Raw genomic sequence first — 19,642 nt, forward strand, 5'->3', positions numbered from 1 at the left:
CAGCACTATATTGTCGTGAATATTTGATACTGCTCTCATAAAGCAAGCTGTGAATAGTGGAATGAGGAATTAACTGCATATTAGCACGGCCTGGCTGCTGTGATGACTGTACACCACTTAACAGCATTCAAGCTCTTCACTCTTCAGGCCTGAGCAGCTGCTTACAGAGCTCAGAGTCCAGTATTTTGAACATTCATGTTCTTGTGATTTATCAACCTGGTTGTTCTACACTTTGCTCATCAGCTGTTACCACTGGCACAAATATTAATGCATACATGTAGCGTGTTTATCTATTCTGCTGTTATACAGAATGTCTGGTCTGTACTTTGTCAGGTCCTGTCTGCAACTTCTGTTTGTTTTCTAGAAAAGGTGGGCCTGTAAAGCCCTTGGAGAGTGTAACGGTGATTCAGGGCTCTAAATAGCTTTAACCTGAACTTGAAATTGGTGTGTCAGTCCTGCATTGTATCACTGTCTTGAAATGTGTCATCACCACATAATCGGGTCACATGTCTTTTGCACAAGGCCTCAATAATAAAGCAATGTACATGTATGGCTCTCTAGTGTTAAATTTTACCTTATTAGTCCAACCTGTGCTTAATCATTTAAAGTAATGCAGTTACTGTGCTATACTTTAAATTAATGTTGTACATTGGTACTGCAAAGTCCTGAAAAGGATAATTACGTCACCAACTGTCTAACATGGCCAAGGACAGCTCTGCTGCAGCTATGCTGAGATTTACTGGGCTGTGTGTGTGTGTGTGTGTGTGTGTGTGTGTGTGTGTGAAGGATGTAATCATGCTTGGGAATGCTGAGGCAGCTCACTCTCACTTATCTCATTCTGCTTAAAAAGTCATTACAGGTTATAGGATGGGGGTGCAGACATAATCACCTCCCGATCTTTATTGTCCACACTCCACGATCATCATAGGTGGCTGGAATAAGATGAGCCAGTTCTATGGCCAAGATATCAATGAAGTCATTAAAGCTACAGGTCAGTTCAGTCACTTGAAATGATTTGCTTCTAGTGCAATGTGCAGTGATAGTTAAAACTCCTGTATTCAAGGATTGCTTTTTCTTCCTTGTTTTTACATGTGATATTAAACCAGTGTTTCGCATGTCAAAGAGACTTTATATGTGGGTTAAAACAATAAAATGATGTCTTCTTGAGGATCATTAGCAGGAGAACAGACAGTCATCTTAATCTTGTTGTTACATTTAACTTAATACTGAGTAATATTCAGTAACCAACAAATTTTTTGATGATATGCCTGGACACTGACACCATAAAATTTTTACCCACATTAAACTACCTTAAAAGCATGAGTAAAATCAATAAAGAAGATACATGCTTTCATACAAATTTATTGACTTACAACACAGAGAAAATAACTTTATTCAAAGTTAAGCCAAATATCAGAATTCACATCAAATACTGAAAAATGTATATTCAAAAGGTGGCTGCAACTAACATTTCATGTTAATGACTGCAGAGGCAACATATGGAGATGCTACAGGTGAGCAACAGAAGCAGAAATAATTTCGTTTAGATGACTGAGCCCTTCATTCAACTGGAGAACAGTAAGATATGATTGTCATCGTGTTCCAGTCCTAAAAGCAAGAACATAAAATGATCACAAGCAACACACCACAAGAGAAACCTAAGTGTCCATGCATGTAAAAATATTGCATAGCTCATATATGAGTGTCTGTATGCCCTTAATGCCGACGCTGTGCTTTCACTCCTCAAGCCACTGAAGCCTCACTTCAAGCTTTGCCCTTTTGCTCTACAACTGTTGAATCTATGGTGTTAGAGGAAGAGTCCATTGAGAATATCTAATGTGCAATGTAAATAAAGAAGCTTTTTATGCACTGCTGGATTCACTAGCATTTTCAGCGTAATCCGTCTGGGAGAATTAGTTACAGTAAAGGGGCTCATTTTGATACCTTGTTTTTCTGTGAAAAAAGTAGCCTTTTCTCCCCAAGTGACCCATCCAGGTCAAGCCCTATTATATACGGTGATTAAAATCGGAAACCTTTTGCATTTACTGAAAAGGAAAATAAAAATGTTCATATAGAGAAAAGAGATCCAGGATCCTGAGAATCCAGCCTTATCCAGTGTTACATTTTCTTACTGAACAGACTTCGCCGACAGCCGGAGAAGAGGACAAGAAGGAGCCATGGATGGTTGACTTGACACTGGGAGTGGGGGACAGGCACTGTGCTGTGGCCAGGACTTGGTCTGGTTGGTCCTGAGCTTCACCGCATGACCAGCCTCTGAAATGTCCCACATAGCCCTCTCAGATGCGTATATGGAACGTACTGGAGTCACAGAGGAGACAATATGAGAGATCAGCATTGCGGCAATAACGTTCTCTTATGCAACATTACAGAGTCCCCATTCTTCATAAAACTCTCTGACAAAAAAAAAAAAAAATGAGTGTAGTTCCACAGAATCACCTATCAGATATGTTCATCATTCCACTGGAGAAAGATACCGGCCAGCAACAAAGAGGACCTCATTTGCATATAGATGAGTGGGCATAATGTTGGCTCGGGATGAAAATGATGCGGGTAGAGAGCCAAGAATATGATGAACAGCCATCTAGGGACTAAATATGTAACCAGAGACACACAGCCTACGGTGATGTTGCATGAACAAAAACAACTCTGTATGCCAAGAGTGTGTTGCCATTTGGTTAAATGGTACTGCTTCTCAAACACAGTGTGACATACACACACAGCAATACATGTTGTGATACAAATACTTTCATCAATATAATAAAAGTCCTAAACAGTGTTGGGATTAACATGTTATAAAGAAATGTGTTACAGTGCTAGATTATTTTTTTGTTATATCTTGTAACCAGAGATTTCCTATATAGGAAGGAGATGGGAGACTAATGGGTTTCATCACTTGCCAAAACTGTATAGCCAGCTGGACTGTGTGCACAAATTTAAGCCAAACACATCAGCCCTTGATGTCATGAAACATTCTGTCAGTTTTACTGTCTCATTGCAGTGAAGGCAGTCCAAGCTGCAGTCTCTCACAAAAGAACATGTTTTTTTTGTTTGTTTTTTTTTTTAACAGGCTCATCATGTCTCTCTCTGAAATTATCATGTTATAAGGAACATGTTTTGCATGAGCAGGAATGAGCTGTTTGCATCCCACGGCGTTTTCAAATTATGATTGTTGTCTCCCCCTGGGGGAGAGTCTCTGCTAGTAATGCGTTAGTTCTTCAATTAAACTATTTATTTACTTTTGCAAATAAGCAAGCCATTACTTTATACTACTATATATCCTGATATTTGTGTTAGTGCAAAAAGAAATAAAAATATAATCCCCAACCATTGTCTCTGTGTATAGGCTATGTAGGTTTATGGCAGATTCTACCTGTTCAGCTGAGCCAGCGAACACCAACGGCAGAGCCAAAGACAGCCTGAACATTGTCAAAGTATTTACACAATATTGAATTTGTAGGTGAAAAGCATGAGTGAGTCTGTCTGAATTGATTATGAGCTGTGATATTAAGAAGGATCAACATGCACAAAGCACAACAAAGGGGTTCTAAGTACTGCAAAATGTTACACCCATTCTGAAACATATTGTAGATCAGAAGGTTTGAATACCTCAAAAAGTCAGGAGCCCTAGATATCATGTTTTCAAAGTCAGCAAAGGAAAGTTTGTTGTCACCATCCAGATCAGCCTCCTCTATGGTCTTCTCACACACCAGCTGGACCTCTTCAGGAGTCAGCTCCTCCTTTGTCAGCTTATTCAGAGTTTTTTCTAAGTCCTCCTTGCACAGGTAATTGTCCACATTGAAATCTGTGGGAAATAAGGATTAAAACAATTAGATTAGATATTTTTATTTCATGTAATTCATGGGTGTCGGTGGAACTAAGATGTATGCTTTGGAAATATGATTTTACCATATATTTTGAAGGCATATATGGCCTTGAGTTCTCTAGGAGCCGTTTCACTGAGGACAGAAAACATGTCTACAAAGTCATTGAAGCTCAGATTCCCTAATCCATCTTCTGAGAAAGACTCGACTATCCTGTTGCGGAACGGGTTTTCCTGAAGAAAAAAAACAAAAAAACAAAAAGCAGAAAACAAGATTTATGTTAAACCAAATTGTCAAAGAATCACTGTAATGACAAACACATAAAGACATGCATGGACTGTAGTTTGGCTGAAAAGAAATATAAGAAAAACACATGAATGAACCATGACAGTTTCATGAGTGTTGTGTGTTTGCAGGCTGTCAGTGTAACAGAGAAGCTGCACATGAGTAAACTGTTAGGGCGTGTTCTGCTGAGTGCAGTGCTCAATAGAAAAAGGCTGACTCCTTCTCTTTACTGTATGATGAGGCCAATATTTTACCCAGGGTTTCTTACTCATAGCTGCTGCTAGAGATTTTATATCCTAGGCAATTAGCTGACTCAACACAAGCCATAATGACCACAAAAGGGAGATGAGTTCATCTCTATACCTGTAAGTAAGTTTTTCTAAAGCTCTTGTCCTAGTTTACAAATGTTTGATCTCTAATACAAGTTCGGTCAAATAAACATTTTGCATGCAAAAAGTGGCGTGCACTTCATCAGTTAGTTTTAGAAAAGGTGCTCTTTGGTGAGCAAATAAGAAAATTAGACCAAAATACTATGATAAAATGTGATATAGTACAATAACACTTAGTTATGTAACTTGCTCAGACAAAAAAGTGCTATTTGATTGTGAAAGGACCAAGTTAGCGCTTCAGCTGAAAGAGTTAAGAAGCCTTAATTTAAGGGCTAATTCATATACCCAACAACAACAAAAAAAGCGTTCTGAGTCCATAAACCATGGCATTCTCAACTGGAGACAGGTAAATAAACTAAGTTGAGTCCCCTGCATCATGAATCATTCCAGCCAGTTCAACAAAGCTCATTAACACAGATGCCAGCAAAGGGGGAATGGATTTATGATTATGACACTGTAGAGGGCTTTAGGAGACTGTGTACTGTCTGGGCTTCATCAATCCTGCCTTGAGTGGTCGCCATCTTCCTCCTCCTCCTTTGCAGGCCTTGTAATCATCTGACAGTTTTAAGGGCGAGTGCCAATTATGCCCGGTGGAAGGACACATTTTTAGTCTGTGCTGAGCTCATAAACTGTGGCGGAGGAGGACTCTGTATAAAATAGTGTGGTAAACACGTCCTCTGCTTCTGTGATGCAGTGCAACACACTATTCCTTGGATTTATGAATGCTACTTTCAAGCTGCAAGTTCTCAAAAATAGAGAGGAATGCTTTGCTGACAGGATATAGAGTGATGTTTTCATGGCACATTAGCTTTCACAGGCTGACAGGATGTGGTGTCGTACAAACAGATCAGTGATGGCAAAAATTAAAAATCAATTCTGCCCTCCAGAAGACAGCGCCTATTGATCAGATGTCAGCCCACATGAGCGCTGGGAGCCACTTTGGTGTTGAGTGTTTGTGCTCTTACATTTGCACTATCCACAGTAGGAAACCACAAATAATACTGGTGCAAACACAAACTGGCGGTAAAAGAAAAAAAATCAGTAGAAGGACAATCCATATTTCAAAGTTTACAACACAAGATGTACGTTTGAGCCACTGAGCAGGTGGATTTTATGTTACCTTTAACTCTGGCATGTTGACTATCAAGGCTAACGGCACTTTACAATCAGGGTCATTGGTGTAGTCCATGGGCACAAGGTGCGGAGCCAATTCATGGTATCTGCTGTGCAACCTACAACAAAAAATAAGAACACATTGTGCATAATCTCTTCTTTTTCCATTCTTCTGACTCACTGCCTCTCAGAAAAGAAAAGCAAAAGCAAAGGTACAGCTCTGAGATGGCGTGCTGTGGCGCTCCTGTGTTTGTATCAGATTCTTCACACGGCTGGGTGTTATGACCCCGTTTATCACTCTGTGCTGGGAGTTATTATTCTCACACAGTTTACAGCTGGTAAGCATCTTAAACCTACAGGAGCAAGAGCACTGTACCAAGATGTTGGTGTCTTATCTATTTATGCATAGCTCTGATACAGCATCTACAGCGGAAACAATACGCCTTCAAAGTGAGTCATTAAAGGTAAAGGTGGAAGATAATCAGACATGAAGTTCAAAACATCTAAAATTAGGAATTTGAACTTTGGCAACTAGCAGGTATGGTTCTGCTGGGTGGATGATGCAACACTATGCACCGATATAATTTGTTTCTCTCCAGTGGCGGCGCAAAGGGGAAGATGACTCATACTGAGCACAGCAATTTACCGGACAGTTATACTCTGCCAGCTCAGAGAATACATGAAACTGAACAGATGTACTCTTGAAATCAGCACGATTAAATCACTCTGCACACATTGTTCCCCCTCTCTCTTACTGTTTGTCTAACCTGCCTGTCGCTTGGTGCCTTGTAATTTTTCATTTTATCTCTGTGGTTAAGAATTGTCAGTGTCAATACATTTGAGGAGACTGTATGGACAGCAGGCGCATCATGTCAGGGAGGTTAGTGCTAATCTGCAGCCCTCCTACACTCTAACCTTTGAATAACCCTGTCATGGGCTATCTTGGTTGCCACAGCAGTGACATCCATCAGCAGGGACACTGGTCCTAGAGGACAAACTCACTACAGTAAAATGAGATAAAGCTGTCAAAATGATTGAATTTCATTGGGATGCTGCAGGAAAGCACACCTGCAGTTGGTACAGTGAATGATGAGGATAAATTTCAGACACTCTTAATAACCTTTTTTATGATTATTGGAAGAAAAGGTAAAGATTGGCACATTGGGGATATCCTGTGTACATTGTGTCCTCAATTTAAGGTGGAATCCTTAATTTGGACATTTGAATATCAAATAATAAGTCCCATTTTGGATGCAATCAAAAATAATCATGTACAATAAATTTACGCAACCGTTAACATTCAAACATGCTCTAAAAACAAGTGCTCCTCCAGTCAAAAAACATATTTCATTTCAGTGCATCCCTAAAATAGCTGTAAGTTATTCTGATGTGAATATAAAATACATGTATGGAAAAATAATTGCAGGCTAACCAGTAGTTTTGTGTGTCATTCTAGTTCAAATCATTGCTGAATTTCACCTTGAAAATAGAATTTGTGCATCATTTATTGCCATTCTGTGTTACTGAACATTTTTAGGCAGAAACAATACAAACAATAGAAAGTAGCGTCACACTAACATTCATCTCCAAAATAAATCAGTTGCATAAGATAGAATTACTATTCTCTGATCTCTAACTTTGGCAAAGAATTGTTCATTATCATAAAGACCAGTGAGAATATCCTCTATAATCCAAATAATAACGGTCATGCATTTGTTTCTTTAGGAAATGTCTATATATCATAATATATCATTGTAATGGGATATAGTGAAAGCTGTAGAGAAAGCAGCCACAAGCACAAAGTCTTGGCAGGAATTTGTGCCTCTGAGGTTGTTGATTATACTTCCAGAGTGAGGCAGGATGAATGACACTCAATATAATAATAATTAAAAAAAAAAAAATAGTAATAAGTAGTTGATTCATTTTCGCTCTTAGAATATGCTCAAGCAACTTTGAGACAACTTTGAAACATCAAGTGAAATAGATGTTAGGGCTATCAGTGCAGGGTTTAACTTCCCCAAATTATACAAATGACAAAAATGATTAAATGCAGACAAAGGTGAAGGACTCAAGCAACCAATAACCTATTTCTTTACGGTTGCATAACTGTGCCATGATGTGTGCAGCAGGGGGCAAAAACCAGGACTGGTTTATGAAGGTCGTAAAGCGTAGGACCCCATTACACTCTGTGCTGATTGTCAATTTTGTTTCCAGTGCGCTGCTGGCTCTGGAATCAAAGCCAATTCAATATTGCTGAGGAGGAACAAGCATGGACACTGGCTGCTGATTAGTAGAAAGCAGTGAGAGGGGAAAAATCTACCGAAAGCACTGGACCACAAAGAAAAAGAAAAATTTGGGAAACATACACAAATGAATACTCTACTGAGGTAATTGTAGGATAATTAATTACTGTATTTACAACACAGTGAAATGATATAAGACAGTTGGTTTTGGTAAATGAGCTGCTGCAGTATAGACTGACAGCAGCAGCGAGACAGATCTAACAGCAAAGCTTGAGTTATGGATCACAGCACACAGAAATGGAACTGCGTACTGCAGGCATAAATTTATTAATAGTAAAAATTAAATTGACTATGAGTAAAGTGAGAATTATAAATCTCACTTTAAAAAAAGACAACTCAAACATCATTATTTTGCAGTCATTTTGGCATACAATCCCAACTCTGCTCTGCAAACACGTAAGCAAAAGCTTGCTTTGTAATCCACTGAATTTTAATGGGACTGAACAATGGTATTCAATACATATGTAGCAGGGCTTCTCTTAAATCGCACTGCAAACACAAAATCGTGTATTACAGAAACATGATTATGCTATTTCAAAAGAGTTTCACATAACAGAGTAAACTGTGCCAAGAGTAATACATTTGAGATCTTGAATGAAAAGAGATCTGTCCCATGTAGGTCTTGGCACCAAAGGTGGAGCAATATACAAAATGTGAGGGTACTAGTGGGACAGATAGAGCTCATTACTTGAGCTATATTAGATAAATCTAAAGGAGAATGACAGATGTGCCACACAGCATAGAGATAAAAGCCTGCAATGCCTCATTGCCAGAGAGAGCTGAGGCTTCAGGGGACATTACAGACCAATTTATCACACATTAAGCTTTGTCTTCCCCACTATTTCCTCCTGGATGGGTATGAGCTGATGCTGTGTTCAGCTGTGCTCAACCCTGAGTGTCATATCCTGACCATATCCAAAACATATCATCTTCTCCAGCTGCTGAATGGTCAAAACTCTCTCTCATGGTGTTGATAACAGCATCACTAAAGTCAGTCATGACTACAAAAGCAATGACTCTGCTGCACTGAAGCTGCACTGCAAATGGAGGATGGGAAATCAGACCCCAAAACCTGGATTTTATGCCAATAATGACGCCAACTGTAACTCGATCTTCATCCACTTTTAATTTGCTGAAGTAGTCATTTAATCTTCCAAGATTGTCAACCACTAACAAAAGACCCTGAAACATGAGAGTGATTGGTCAATTCCATTAGAAAGGAAAGCAAGCAATTTGTTTTATTTATGCCTGTCATGTGGGTGAGTGACAGGCAGTGAAAAATTATGCTTCCCAGTGAATCATGATACCTCACGTGCTCATCACAGGTAGACTGTATGTTTCTTTTTCTTTTCTTTTTTTTTAGTTCTGCATGAGGTGGCACTGAAATCAGCACCAAGGTCAAAAGGTCAAGATGGCCTTCTCACAGATTTTAGTCAGATACATGGTAGAGCCTTAATTAACTAATCAACATTTGAAGTAATGTTCTTAGGACAAATAACAAAACGTCCCATAAACAGTCATTACAGCATGGGCATGCTGCACCACATATGTAGCGTATATGAAATTACATACTCATGCTTTCTTTGCGTAGTTCAAGAGGCAATAAAATGTGTCTGAATCAATATCTGTGGTATTAGCTATTTGTATTTACAGGGCCAATAAAGATTGTGTGTGTGTGTGTGTGTGTGTGTGTGTGTGTGTGTGTCTACCAAGGTCATTACTGGGTCGGATAAAAGGATCATTTCGAATGAATGAACAATGGATTTATGATATCCTGCTTATATAAAAGACATCATCTCATTTCTGACTCCTCTGCTTTGCATTCATGGTATAAGAATGTGACTGTGCTCTACTCATTATAAAATGCCCATGCACCGGCTGCAGAAAAATTGTCATACTAAACTTCAGAATGGATAATTTTTATCAAATTTGATATAATCCAATTTTGAGCTCAAAGTTGTCTTTGAATATCATTGTAATGGGAATTAAGCCATCAGAGAATTAAACTGATCCTTGCAAACTGATTTTTTTCATCAATAGATGCATGTGAAATCATGACATGTAAATGCACAAAATAATAATCTCACATTGCTACCATGACGGTCTATTGTAAGCAAGATGATAGCACCAAGATAACCATTTGCAGTCAGTTTTTTTGCCTTCTTGTTAGAACAGTGCCAAAATTGTTCAGCATCAGCTGCCAATGAAATCAACTTTTGGCATCAGGTTTCCTGAGTGGAGAAGAGCTGGCTTGGCTCTCAGAAATGTGTGAGACTCTGTTACCTCCTTTAATAGGAGCCAAAACCAGACAGCATCTCTCCTGTGCAGAGACTGATATGCTAATCTTTTTTTTCTACAGTATCTGGTAACATTAGTAATACAAGGTAATGTAAATGATGTTCTCTTGAAACACATCTTTATGGACAGGCTTTCACATGGCTGTATTTTTCCCCTTTTTATTCCTGATGTATGAGCCTACTCCGTTTTACATGCACTTTTAATTCATGTCTGATATCTGAATCACGTCTTAATTATCTCATGGCTTTGACTGATTGTTGTTTTATTGCCTATTAAACACTTTGTTCCACTGTTTTGAAAGGTGCTATACAATTATTGTCATATTGTGACTGCTGGTTGATTCAGCTCCAGTCCATAGACAGAATAAGGAAGGAACACAAGGCTGATGAGAGAGAGCCTGAGCATATTTGTGAACATGTGGTTAATGTGAGTTTTTTTTTTTTTTTCCTCCTGGGGATCAATGGCAAGCAAAAGTAATTAGAACAAGATTGACTCCACTGCTGAAAGGTTTCATCAACAATCTGCCATGGTACATTTCATCAACACTACCATCTGTATGATCTAATGATCAGTGCGGTCTACTTAAGAAATAAATCAGAATCAGGGAGGTCCCACTTACCGAAGAATTTCTTTCCGTGTGAAAAAAGTACAGTCCTATGATGAGAGGAAAACAACATGTCAAAAAAATAACTTGGTTACCACGGATGCCAAAAATATTAGTAAAAAGACACAATGACAAATAATGACATTTTCTGCAGGGCACAGGCCTAATCACACACTGAGTGACACAACTGTGTCATAAGGAATAACATTATGAGTCTTCTGACCACTAGTCGGGGTCTCTGGTTTCTCTTAAGTGATGATATGGTGTCTGAGTGCTGTCAGCTGCCACTTTCAATAGGAAAGCTGAGGCACGAGAACATGATCTGGTGTTGTCTGTAGCTGTCTACATGATGCCATGTATGTGCTGCCACACATATTATCCAACAGCCCCGCTGGAGGCAACCCCACTTAAATTCCCTTGCATCTATACCATCTGAACCGTGACCCCGAGTGTGAGTAGAGCTGAGCTGGCTCGCCTCTGGAGATGAGCTTTATCACCCAAAAATGTTTACCCTCCTGTTGTATGCGAGTGTATGCAAAACCTACTTTAAAGATTAAAGTAATTTTGAGATGTTATGATTTTATATGATGTAAAGCCAAATTACTGAGCAATTGGTCTGAGTTATTGATAGATGGGGAGATCTTACATAATTCACTGCAACGCTTGGCCATACCATGGTCTTCATGTTGCATAACACTGTAAGAGGAGCCTGTGAAAAGTTCTTGAGTAATATCTGGTTCATGCAGCACCATGTGGACCAAAATGTGGTCCATGAGCTTCATGCACAAACCAAACAGTCAAGCTCTCTTACACAGGAATAAGCTGATTTTCGATTACAGTTTAACAGTGTTTTTTTGTTTGCCCTGAGCACTCTTCTGCTACACAAAAGAGCTGCATGTCATTTATCTACATAGGTTGACATACAGGAGGTAAACTGATCACCACTTAAGGCAGTACAGGACAGCCTTCCCTCCAATGAACTTTTTCAGTCCATCAGTTCATGTCTACTCTGGTGTTAAATCAGTATGAAATATTAATCTTAAACATCTGTTTCTGAAACTTCAAATAGTTAATGAAGCCAATAGGATGCAATATAATTCTAATACGGCCTGTCAGGAGTAGCAGGAGTAACCAGAGAAGCTCTTGAGAACCAAATTATCTCCTCAGGCTTGAGTTTCATGGCATGCTATCGCTCTGGCTTGGCATCAATTATTAAGTCACACCCAATCACATGATAAACCTGTGCAGATGAAGATGGTGTTTCTTCACAGGATAACTGGGCTTATTGTTACAGCGAATGAGAGGTCAGGTCTTCTTAGATGGTTACACAAAGCATCCTCAAACGATACAGGATCCCCCAGTTTGCAGTGAAATCAAAACCTTCTGCTAATATCAGCTGCCAAGATTATTTCAGCATTTTAACGGTGAAGACATGAATTGTTTGGGAAACCACAACCAGTGTTTGCTTTGAATTTTAATGAAATGCAATTCCCGGTCAACAAAACACAATATTGAACACAGTTACACCAATCTATTTATTTTCCCCAATGGTTTGTCCCACTTAAAAATATATAGTATTAGCCTTAACCCATTGCACAAAGAGTCCAGCATTGGGAATATAACTAATACAGCTGTGGTTGAGGTAAAAATAGATATGGAGTGCTGCTGCATCCTTTGGTTGCAGAGTCTCCATGCACTGTGGAGCCGGGACTCTCAAACACAAGACAGTGATTTAAAATGAGCCACTGCCTCTCTGTGAACAATACAGAAAAACTATGCTCTTCATTTCTATTCTTACTCCATCGTGAATCAGAATCTATAATCAATTTTATAAAGTCCACATTGCAGAGACTAAATCCAAAAACACATTTTCTTGATGGTCTGTTACCAGCTGCATATGCCACGTCTAAACATCTGCAAATAGTTATCGAATAGTAATCGAATAGTTAACCTGACATATGAGATAATATGAAATATTTTTTTGCTATTGTTTTTTATGCTATTGCTGTATATCATACAACAATGCTCGCCGCAATATCAGTGATTCAGACTGAGAATAATGACACCATGCTGCAGACAGGTGAGTAAAACAAGCAAGCTTACCTGGTATGCATCGAGCTGCTCATCGGTAAATATCGTTTGTTTATTACCCATCTTAATCGAGTAACTTCTCCTTTATCTTGATTCATTACATTAAACGTCCTGTCCGTTTTCTCAAATACAGGCATTTAGGGGGTCCGAGTCGTAAAAGACTGCCTGGAATGCGACGACTTTTTGCAAACCCCTCAAAATATCGGTGCACAAAAAATGCCATCCATGCCTGCAAATCTCATGGAGAGGATACCGATACACAAAAAGGAAAAGAAAAGGGGAAAAAATGCAGCGCCCGGTTGCTCCAGTGACAGTAGGAATTGTGTACGGAGTCCAACGGGTGCGTGCTTATGTTTCAGCACCAGCTGCTGTCCGGCGTCAAGACAAACACAGTGAGCAACGCAACTTCCGTCCGGGAATTTCAAAATAAAACTCATGTTGCGCATATTGTGGCGTTTAGAGTAAATCAGTTTATTTAATGAATGCCTTTCTTATTTTAGTGCCTATTTCTCAGCTCTATTTTCACTCCATATTTAATCTAATGAGTCCTCTCACAGTTGTTGGTACATTTTTTTGTACTACTGTTCATTGCAAGTGTCAGTTTTCCTCTTTTCCGGTCTTATTCTGGCTTCCTCTCGCCAGCTTGACGCAACTTTCCTCTCCACTGCGACGACCTGAGGTAACATGGTCCATCATGTCAGCCTGATGCCGGGAGGTTTCCTTACTCTCTAATTACTGTTTATCAATTACGCCCTGACGTAGCAGTGTGCTATTTTCAGGGGGGAAAACACATCAAAACCTTAGCGATTACAAACACTTGCTCGTCGGGTGTATCAAATTAACAAGACAGCCACCTTCTGTGAAGAAATGTATAGACCTGTATTAAAATGTATGGAATTTATATTTTCAAGTTTTCAGTGACAATGAACAAACGAACTAAATATGACAATGATGATGATGATACCAACAAGAACATGCCAGAATGCAACACACTTAAGAAAAAAAAAAAAAATCTCTCTATAAAAAAGGAAGAGTCAGCCTGAAGCGTGGTCCCTGGATTGTCATGCCACTTTATCTTTTTGTTGAGTGGATGCAGTCTTTTGTTTATTTATTTATTTATTTATTCATGTTTTTTTTTTTTTTTCGTTTTTTTTTAATGCTGATCTCTGTCCCTTTACTTTCTAACAAGGCAAGAACAAGTCACCACAGACACAAGCAGAGGCCTTGACCCTCCCCAGAGGGAGTACAAGAATTACAGCTCATAAATACTGGAGCTACTGACTCATAAGTGGGCCACTGCTGCAAAGTCTAAGGCCTAGGTCTGAGGTTCCACTTTTATGCAATTATTTTACCATGTTTCCTACTGATTTTACACTTACCTTGGAGTCTGTCTGTTTGCTCCTGTGGGTAGTGGCGTGAATGTCTGAAAAAGAAAAATGGCCAAAGTTGGAAACAAATGACTCGTCTTTACCAACAGCATCCATCACAGTGCTTCAAACAAAACAGAAGGTGTGGCATCTGAGTTTGAATTCCTTTTTTACTTCACCTGATCTAATGTAGAAGCTACTGTAATATGTCTAATTTGAAATAACAATTTAAAAAAATAATGATAAAAACAAAAATACTGCAAATTCCATCTTATATACCCACACTTTATATTTAAAAGTATACACCTAAATGTGATAGTGGTCTATATGTCTGCAAAGAGCTTTGTGTACAAGAAATGACAACATTTATGTACTATGCAAATCTCTCTCTCTCTCCCTCTCTCTCTCTCTCACTCACTCACTCTCTCACACACACACACACACACACACACACTCAGAGTACCAAATCACACTGACTTTTTGTGCACTTGTTGAAGTAGTTCTGACTAAAGTAATGCACTTCATTGTATTTTAAACTGCATGTGAAAGAGAATAGATATTTTGTAGGCTCATGCATTTCATAAATTGGTCCCTGTTTTACTTTCTCTGGGACAGCAGGAATAAACCTGACCAAAAAATACTGACAAATACTGGAGTAGGGATATTTTCAGTCCCTCCATCCTTAGTAGATTTAGATTTAGATTCACCTTAAAGGTAATTTGCATTTTGCAAAGACCATACAACTTTGTTTACTAATGCTAAGGGTGAAGATCCTAAGATAAGGCTAAGACTAAGAACCCACATATAACACTTTTAAACGCATGTCTTAAACTAACAAACAAAAACAAAAAAATCTAATTTCATCATTCTTTATCATAACACTGGGCGCCACTCCCCTTGAATCTGCATGATCGCCTGCAAGATATAAAAACATAAGTGATTTTTTTTTTTTTTTCTTAAAAAAAAAACTTGGCAAAAGGGCGCAGAGCAGAACCTGTTGCATGATAGAAATAACGCTGTGAAAGTGTGTATTTTCAGACATGCCCTGGGCTCCGCTACCGTCTCCACCGCCTTCCTCCGTGCTGGCTGCGGTCCGCCTCATCCCACCTGCCTGCGCCCTGTGCTGCAGCACGGCTCCACCGCCAGCGTGTCCTCACCTCACCTCAGGACACATGCCAGTTTCACATTTCCCCAAAATAATCACTGTCCAGCCTTTGCACCGCATTGTTTAAATTACTCGCCTTTGGTTGACGCTAGGTAAGCTGGCTAGGTAGCTCAGTTGCTAAAGGATGGACTCTAAGCGAGACAAGGACCAAGGTAAGTTGTGATGGAGAGCTTGTTGCTACGCCGCTGTGCTGTTAGCCACCGACGGCTCATGCTAGCTAGCTACCTCTCGGATCAGGAGACTGGCTAACGACGTTGCATTCATTACAATACATTGTTTTTGGTGTGTTAACATCTAAAAGGCATAGACCAAGAGCCATTTTTACCAAACAACCCATCCACTTTCATTACATTTAACCATTCTCATAAAATCATTGCTGTACGACGCCCATAGCTAGCCGCCTACAGTAACAGTTATGCTAGCTGTGAACATCAACTGGTTGCTGGCTATCACACAAAGCTAAACGCCATTATCAAGCTGACACACTGCAGGCTGGACAGGTGTTTGGGAAACCATCACATTCCAACTTCCCCCTTCCCCAAACATTTCCCCACACAATTAACCTCAACATAACAACTATTACCTTGTAAACTTGGTGTACTTTTCAAGTGGAACGACCAGTGTTGATGTTAAACAGGGCAAATTACAAACAGGTGGACCCTGGCATCATCATCATATTTCAGTTTATTCCAGTTAACCTGCAGAATGTGAGTGTTTCCTCCAAAGATTGTAAGGCTACTCCTGAGGGTTTGTGCAAGTCAGTGTTTCAGTCATGCAGTCTCACGAAAGAGTATTCATGTGTACAGTAAGAGACTGACTCAGCCCAAGGAAATGAAACCAAATATAACTCCCCCCATCGTTATTCATGCATGCAGCTGGCGAGATAATATCATCATGGGCACGGCAAATAACAGCACATCTGCCCGGCCCTGACCCCTTTCATAAGAAGCAGGAGGAGAATACACAGCGTGCTGCCACATACTAACTTTGTGCACCATTTGAATTGGTGAGGATTTCTATTTATAGACGCCCTGCATGGCTTGTCTAGTTATTCCTCTGTGCAGAGAAGAGACACAACCCTTCCAGCCATCAGCTCTTAATGCAGCAGTGACTCACTAATATTCTGTGTGGTTGTGTTTTGTGTTTATAGGAATAGACAGGTGATGTTATGCTTTGCTCGAAACTGCAGGCTTTTTCTTCTTCTTCTTCTTCTTCTTCTTCTTCTTCCAGATGCAGACATTGAGAAAATTACCGCTGTGCTGCTCAAGTCCCGGACGGGTGAATTCGATTTGGAGTCGATACTGTTCCTCAAATTCAGAAGTCATGGTGAGCTTAAGTCAGTGTTTGAAAATGGTTTTTAAAGTGGTTCTTGTTTAAAACAGTTGTATGGGATGTCTTACAGGGATACATGATCTTGGATGTATTGGGGAATGCATAAATTTGGAGAGACTGGACCTTTCTGGGAATAAAATCACAAACTTGGCTCCTCTGGCTTCTCTTCGGCTTCTCGGAGTGCTCAATTTGTCTGCTAACAGGATTTCCAATTTAGGTAAGAATACAGGTGGTTGACCTTATAACTGCTTATTAAAGAGTTCTCACTCTACTGAATAGGCATAACTTTTTTTTTAATTGCTCATCTAATTCCAGAGCCCCTGTCCAGCTGTGATAGCTTACAGAGCTTAAATGTGGCTGGTAATCTTATATCCAGGTACTGTGCAGTTGATGACAAGGTGCTAACTTAAATGAATACTAATGGTTGATAATCTGTCACTAATATTTAATCACAGCCTTGAATTCATTCTTTAAATTATTTGGTATAAGAACTGTCATATCCATTGTTGTAGTTATTCATTAAATCAATGTGCTGCTTTTGTGTATTATTTGAAATACAAATATTATTAACTAGTTATGCAAAGGGCTCATTTCTGTTTTCTCATCAAATAGTATTGAAAACCTTCACTGCCTTCAGTCTCTGAGAAAGCTAGAGAACATACGACTAAAAGACAACACTTACAATTACTCCAATCCAGGTAAATTTTCCATTCATTTATTTGTTTGAAAACACCAGTGTCAATGAAAAATCATGACAAGTGACCCGATGGTGACCTTTTCTGCTTCAGTGTGCAGGAACTCATCATATAGAACTGTGCTTCTTGAGATGTTCCCCAACATTAAAGTGCTTGATGGTGAGACATTTTTGAAGTTTTATTCATTTCTGTATCTGTAACACTCCCACCCTCAGAGTTTACAAAGATTTCTGTGCGTTTTTTGTTTGAATTGTAGGTGAAAGAGTGGTCGGACGTGGAAGTGACTTGTACCAGTTATGTAAAGACATCGATGACACCATTAAAGGTAGTATTTCTTGATTGATATTCCTTGGAATGACACTCCTTTCTGCACTTTAAGTTAGGATGTAGCATATTAGTTTTGAATACAGAATCTTCCAAAGCCATTACCGACAGATCTTTGATGTGATAAAATGATATTTATCTTTTTTCTATCAACATGTAGCTGGTTCATACAAGAATGGACAGGTTCCTGATCATGCTGATTGCAAGCCATGGGTGGAGGATAGTTATTGGGAGATAAAGAGATCAAACAGCGCCATTATTGATGAAGCCTACAAACAGTTCAATGGTAAGAAGTCCTGTGTTTCCCAGAGCCATTTTCTTTATAAATATGTCAGGTGAACTTATCAGATGTCACATTTTGACTTGTTGCATCTGTAATTCTTGTCATATTTGTCCACTTTTCACAGATGTTCTTCATGAATGCAGACTCCTCAACAACAGAGCAACACACATGATTTCACAAACTGAAAGATCTCTGAGCCTAAAGAAGCAGCCAAAGCAGTACGCTGTCTGAAATGGGCTACTTGGACACATTCATGTGTGATTTTTCATTTTTAAAATATAAAAATATATATTGCTATTATATGTACTGTAGGGTTTTCAAATTACTAAGCTAATATCCAAATGCTTGACTGAGCATCATTGCCAGACATATGCTTGGTGTTGCATTGTGAGGCCTGTTGAAATTTTCTCGCATCCTATGCATTAGGTTTCAAACCTTTGTCCATACTGACACCCCTCAGTTTGGTTCAAAAATGTGTTTACTTGCACAGTGTGCATTTTGCACCATGCTGTAACCTGCATTTATGCTGAGAGCTATGCTGCTTTAGAGTTTGTATAAGTTTTCGACAATTCAAAGCTTTTCCATTTTGCATTGCTGGATCATGTTGGGATCTAATTTGTCCCATATTGTGTGCTTGCTTTGGGAGTCCAACTTTTTGCAAAAACTGATTGAAAGATTTGTTTCAGCTGTTTCTACTTGTTTTATACCATAAAGTTTATTATGTGTATAACCAACTGGTCAAAAAATATAGTGTTTATAAAGATGTACTGTACTTCAGATATGGCTTGTTTTTAATTCTAGCACATACATATTCTACTTTTGGAAAACAATACATCTAACATCCAAAAGCATCCTCTTCACACAACCAGAGGCAAACTACCGCTGTATTACTTATCTAGTGCCTAAAGTCAGGTGGCAAAATGTTTTTTTTTTTTTTCCAAGACTGCTTTGTTTAAAGATGGATGTGCTTTCTATAGAGTATGCAACTGTTTTTTTTCCCATTCTGCTAGGTGATGTTTTGTCAAGTGTACAGATGGAAAGAGTACAATGTCGACTTGTAGAATCACGCCACAGCCAGAAGCAGTCGTCTGGCTCCACCTGGTGGAGAAAATAAATAAGGCAGATGGGTCCGCATCTTTTTTTCTTCTAGATTAAATTCATGTAAAGTGCGTGAAGTATACCTGGTACACTCTACATGCTACATTTTATTAGAAAAGATTCTCCAAATTGACTCAATATAAAAATGAATTGCAATAAACAAGTAACAAAATGTAGGGAAAACAGAAAAAAATAGTTTCTTGAAAAAAATAACGGCTGCACCACGGTCAAATTTGACTATGATATTGCTCCCATGTGTCTGCACTTGGTAGTCACCCAAACAGTATTTATTATGATTTATGCGTATACATAGGCCTACCATTTGTTTAAAAACAGGGTTCCTCACATTCCCAAGTGAGAGCTGAGTCAACCCAGCCAGGCATAGAGATTTAGACCGGAAACTCGACCCTCTCTTTAGAATAAACACGAAACAAGTCAACAAGGGAAAGGCGA

General features: G+C 39.1%; 2 protein-coding genes across 7 annotated transcripts; one reads left to right on the plus strand and one right to left on the minus strand.

Annotated features, from left to right (window-relative positions):
- Positions 1-1,352: 1,352 nt before the first annotated feature.
- Positions 1,353-16,262, minus strand: cib2 (calcium and integrin binding family member 2). Of its 6 annotated transcripts, none has more exons than XM_030054535.1 (8): positions 16,041-16,262; positions 14,305-14,348; positions 10,850-10,884; positions 5,637-5,748; positions 3,928-4,075; positions 3,692-3,823; positions 2,133-2,319; positions 1,353-1,608 (listed from the first exon to the last, which is right to left on the minus strand). In XM_030054535.1, exons 4-8 carry the CDS (start codon positions 5,703-5,705, stop codon positions 1,593-1,595), a joined length of 552 nt encoding a protein of 183 aa, XP_029910395.1. In that variant the 5' UTR covers positions 5,706-5,748; positions 10,850-10,884; positions 14,305-14,348; positions 16,041-16,262; the 3' UTR covers positions 1,353-1,592. The 6 variants fall into 6 exon arrangements, with proteins under 6 accessions (XP_029910395.1, XP_029910396.1, XP_029910391.1 ...); XM_030054536.1 differs by having other exon boundaries at positions 16,035-16,262; XM_030054531.1 differs by lacking the exon at positions 16,041-16,262 and adding an exon at positions 15,337-15,463.
- Positions 15,471-18,868, plus strand: lrrc61 (leucine rich repeat containing 61). Its single transcript, XM_030054529.1, has 9 exons — positions 15,471-15,609; positions 16,688-16,783; positions 16,860-17,006; positions 17,105-17,165; positions 17,402-17,487; positions 17,578-17,643; positions 17,741-17,809; positions 17,969-18,094; positions 18,216-18,868. Exons 1-9 carry the CDS (start codon positions 15,582-15,584, stop codon positions 18,320-18,322), a joined length of 786 nt encoding a protein of 261 aa, XP_029910389.1. The 5' UTR covers positions 15,471-15,581; the 3' UTR covers positions 18,323-18,868.
- The last annotated feature ends 774 nt before the right edge of the window (positions 18,869-19,642 follow it).

Source organism: Myripristis murdjan, chromosome 6 (genome assembly GCF_902150065.1).
Source record: "Myripristis murdjan chromosome 6, fMyrMur1.1, whole genome shotgun sequence".
Taxonomy (NCBI): Eukaryota; Metazoa; Chordata; class Actinopteri; order Holocentriformes; family Holocentridae; genus Myripristis; species Myripristis murdjan.

Bases quoted from the DNA above. Each gene is read 5' to 3' on its own strand.
- cib2 (XM_030054531.1), bottom strand. From the start codon at position 15,394: ATGAGGCGGACCGCAGCCAGCACGGAGGAAGGCGGTGGAGACGGTAGC. The intron at 5,749-10,849 runs GTAAGTGGGACC...TTTTTGTTGTAG, and splicing joins ACACGGAAAGAAATTCTTCG to GTTGCACAGCAGATACCATG. The intron at 3,824-3,927 runs GTAAAATCATAT...TATTTCCCACAG, and splicing joins ATATGCCTTCAAAATATATG to ATTTCAATGTGGACAATTAC.
- lrrc61 (XM_030054529.1), top strand. From the start codon at position 15,582: ATGGACTCTAAGCGAGACAAGGACCAAG. The intron at 16,784-16,859 runs GTGAGCTTAAGT...GATGTCTTACAG, and splicing joins CCTCAAATTCAGAAGTCATG to GGATACATGATCTTGGATGT. The intron at 18,095-18,215 runs GTAAGAAGTCCT...CACTTTTCACAG, and splicing joins AGCCTACAAACAGTTCAATG to ATGTTCTTCATGAATGCAGA.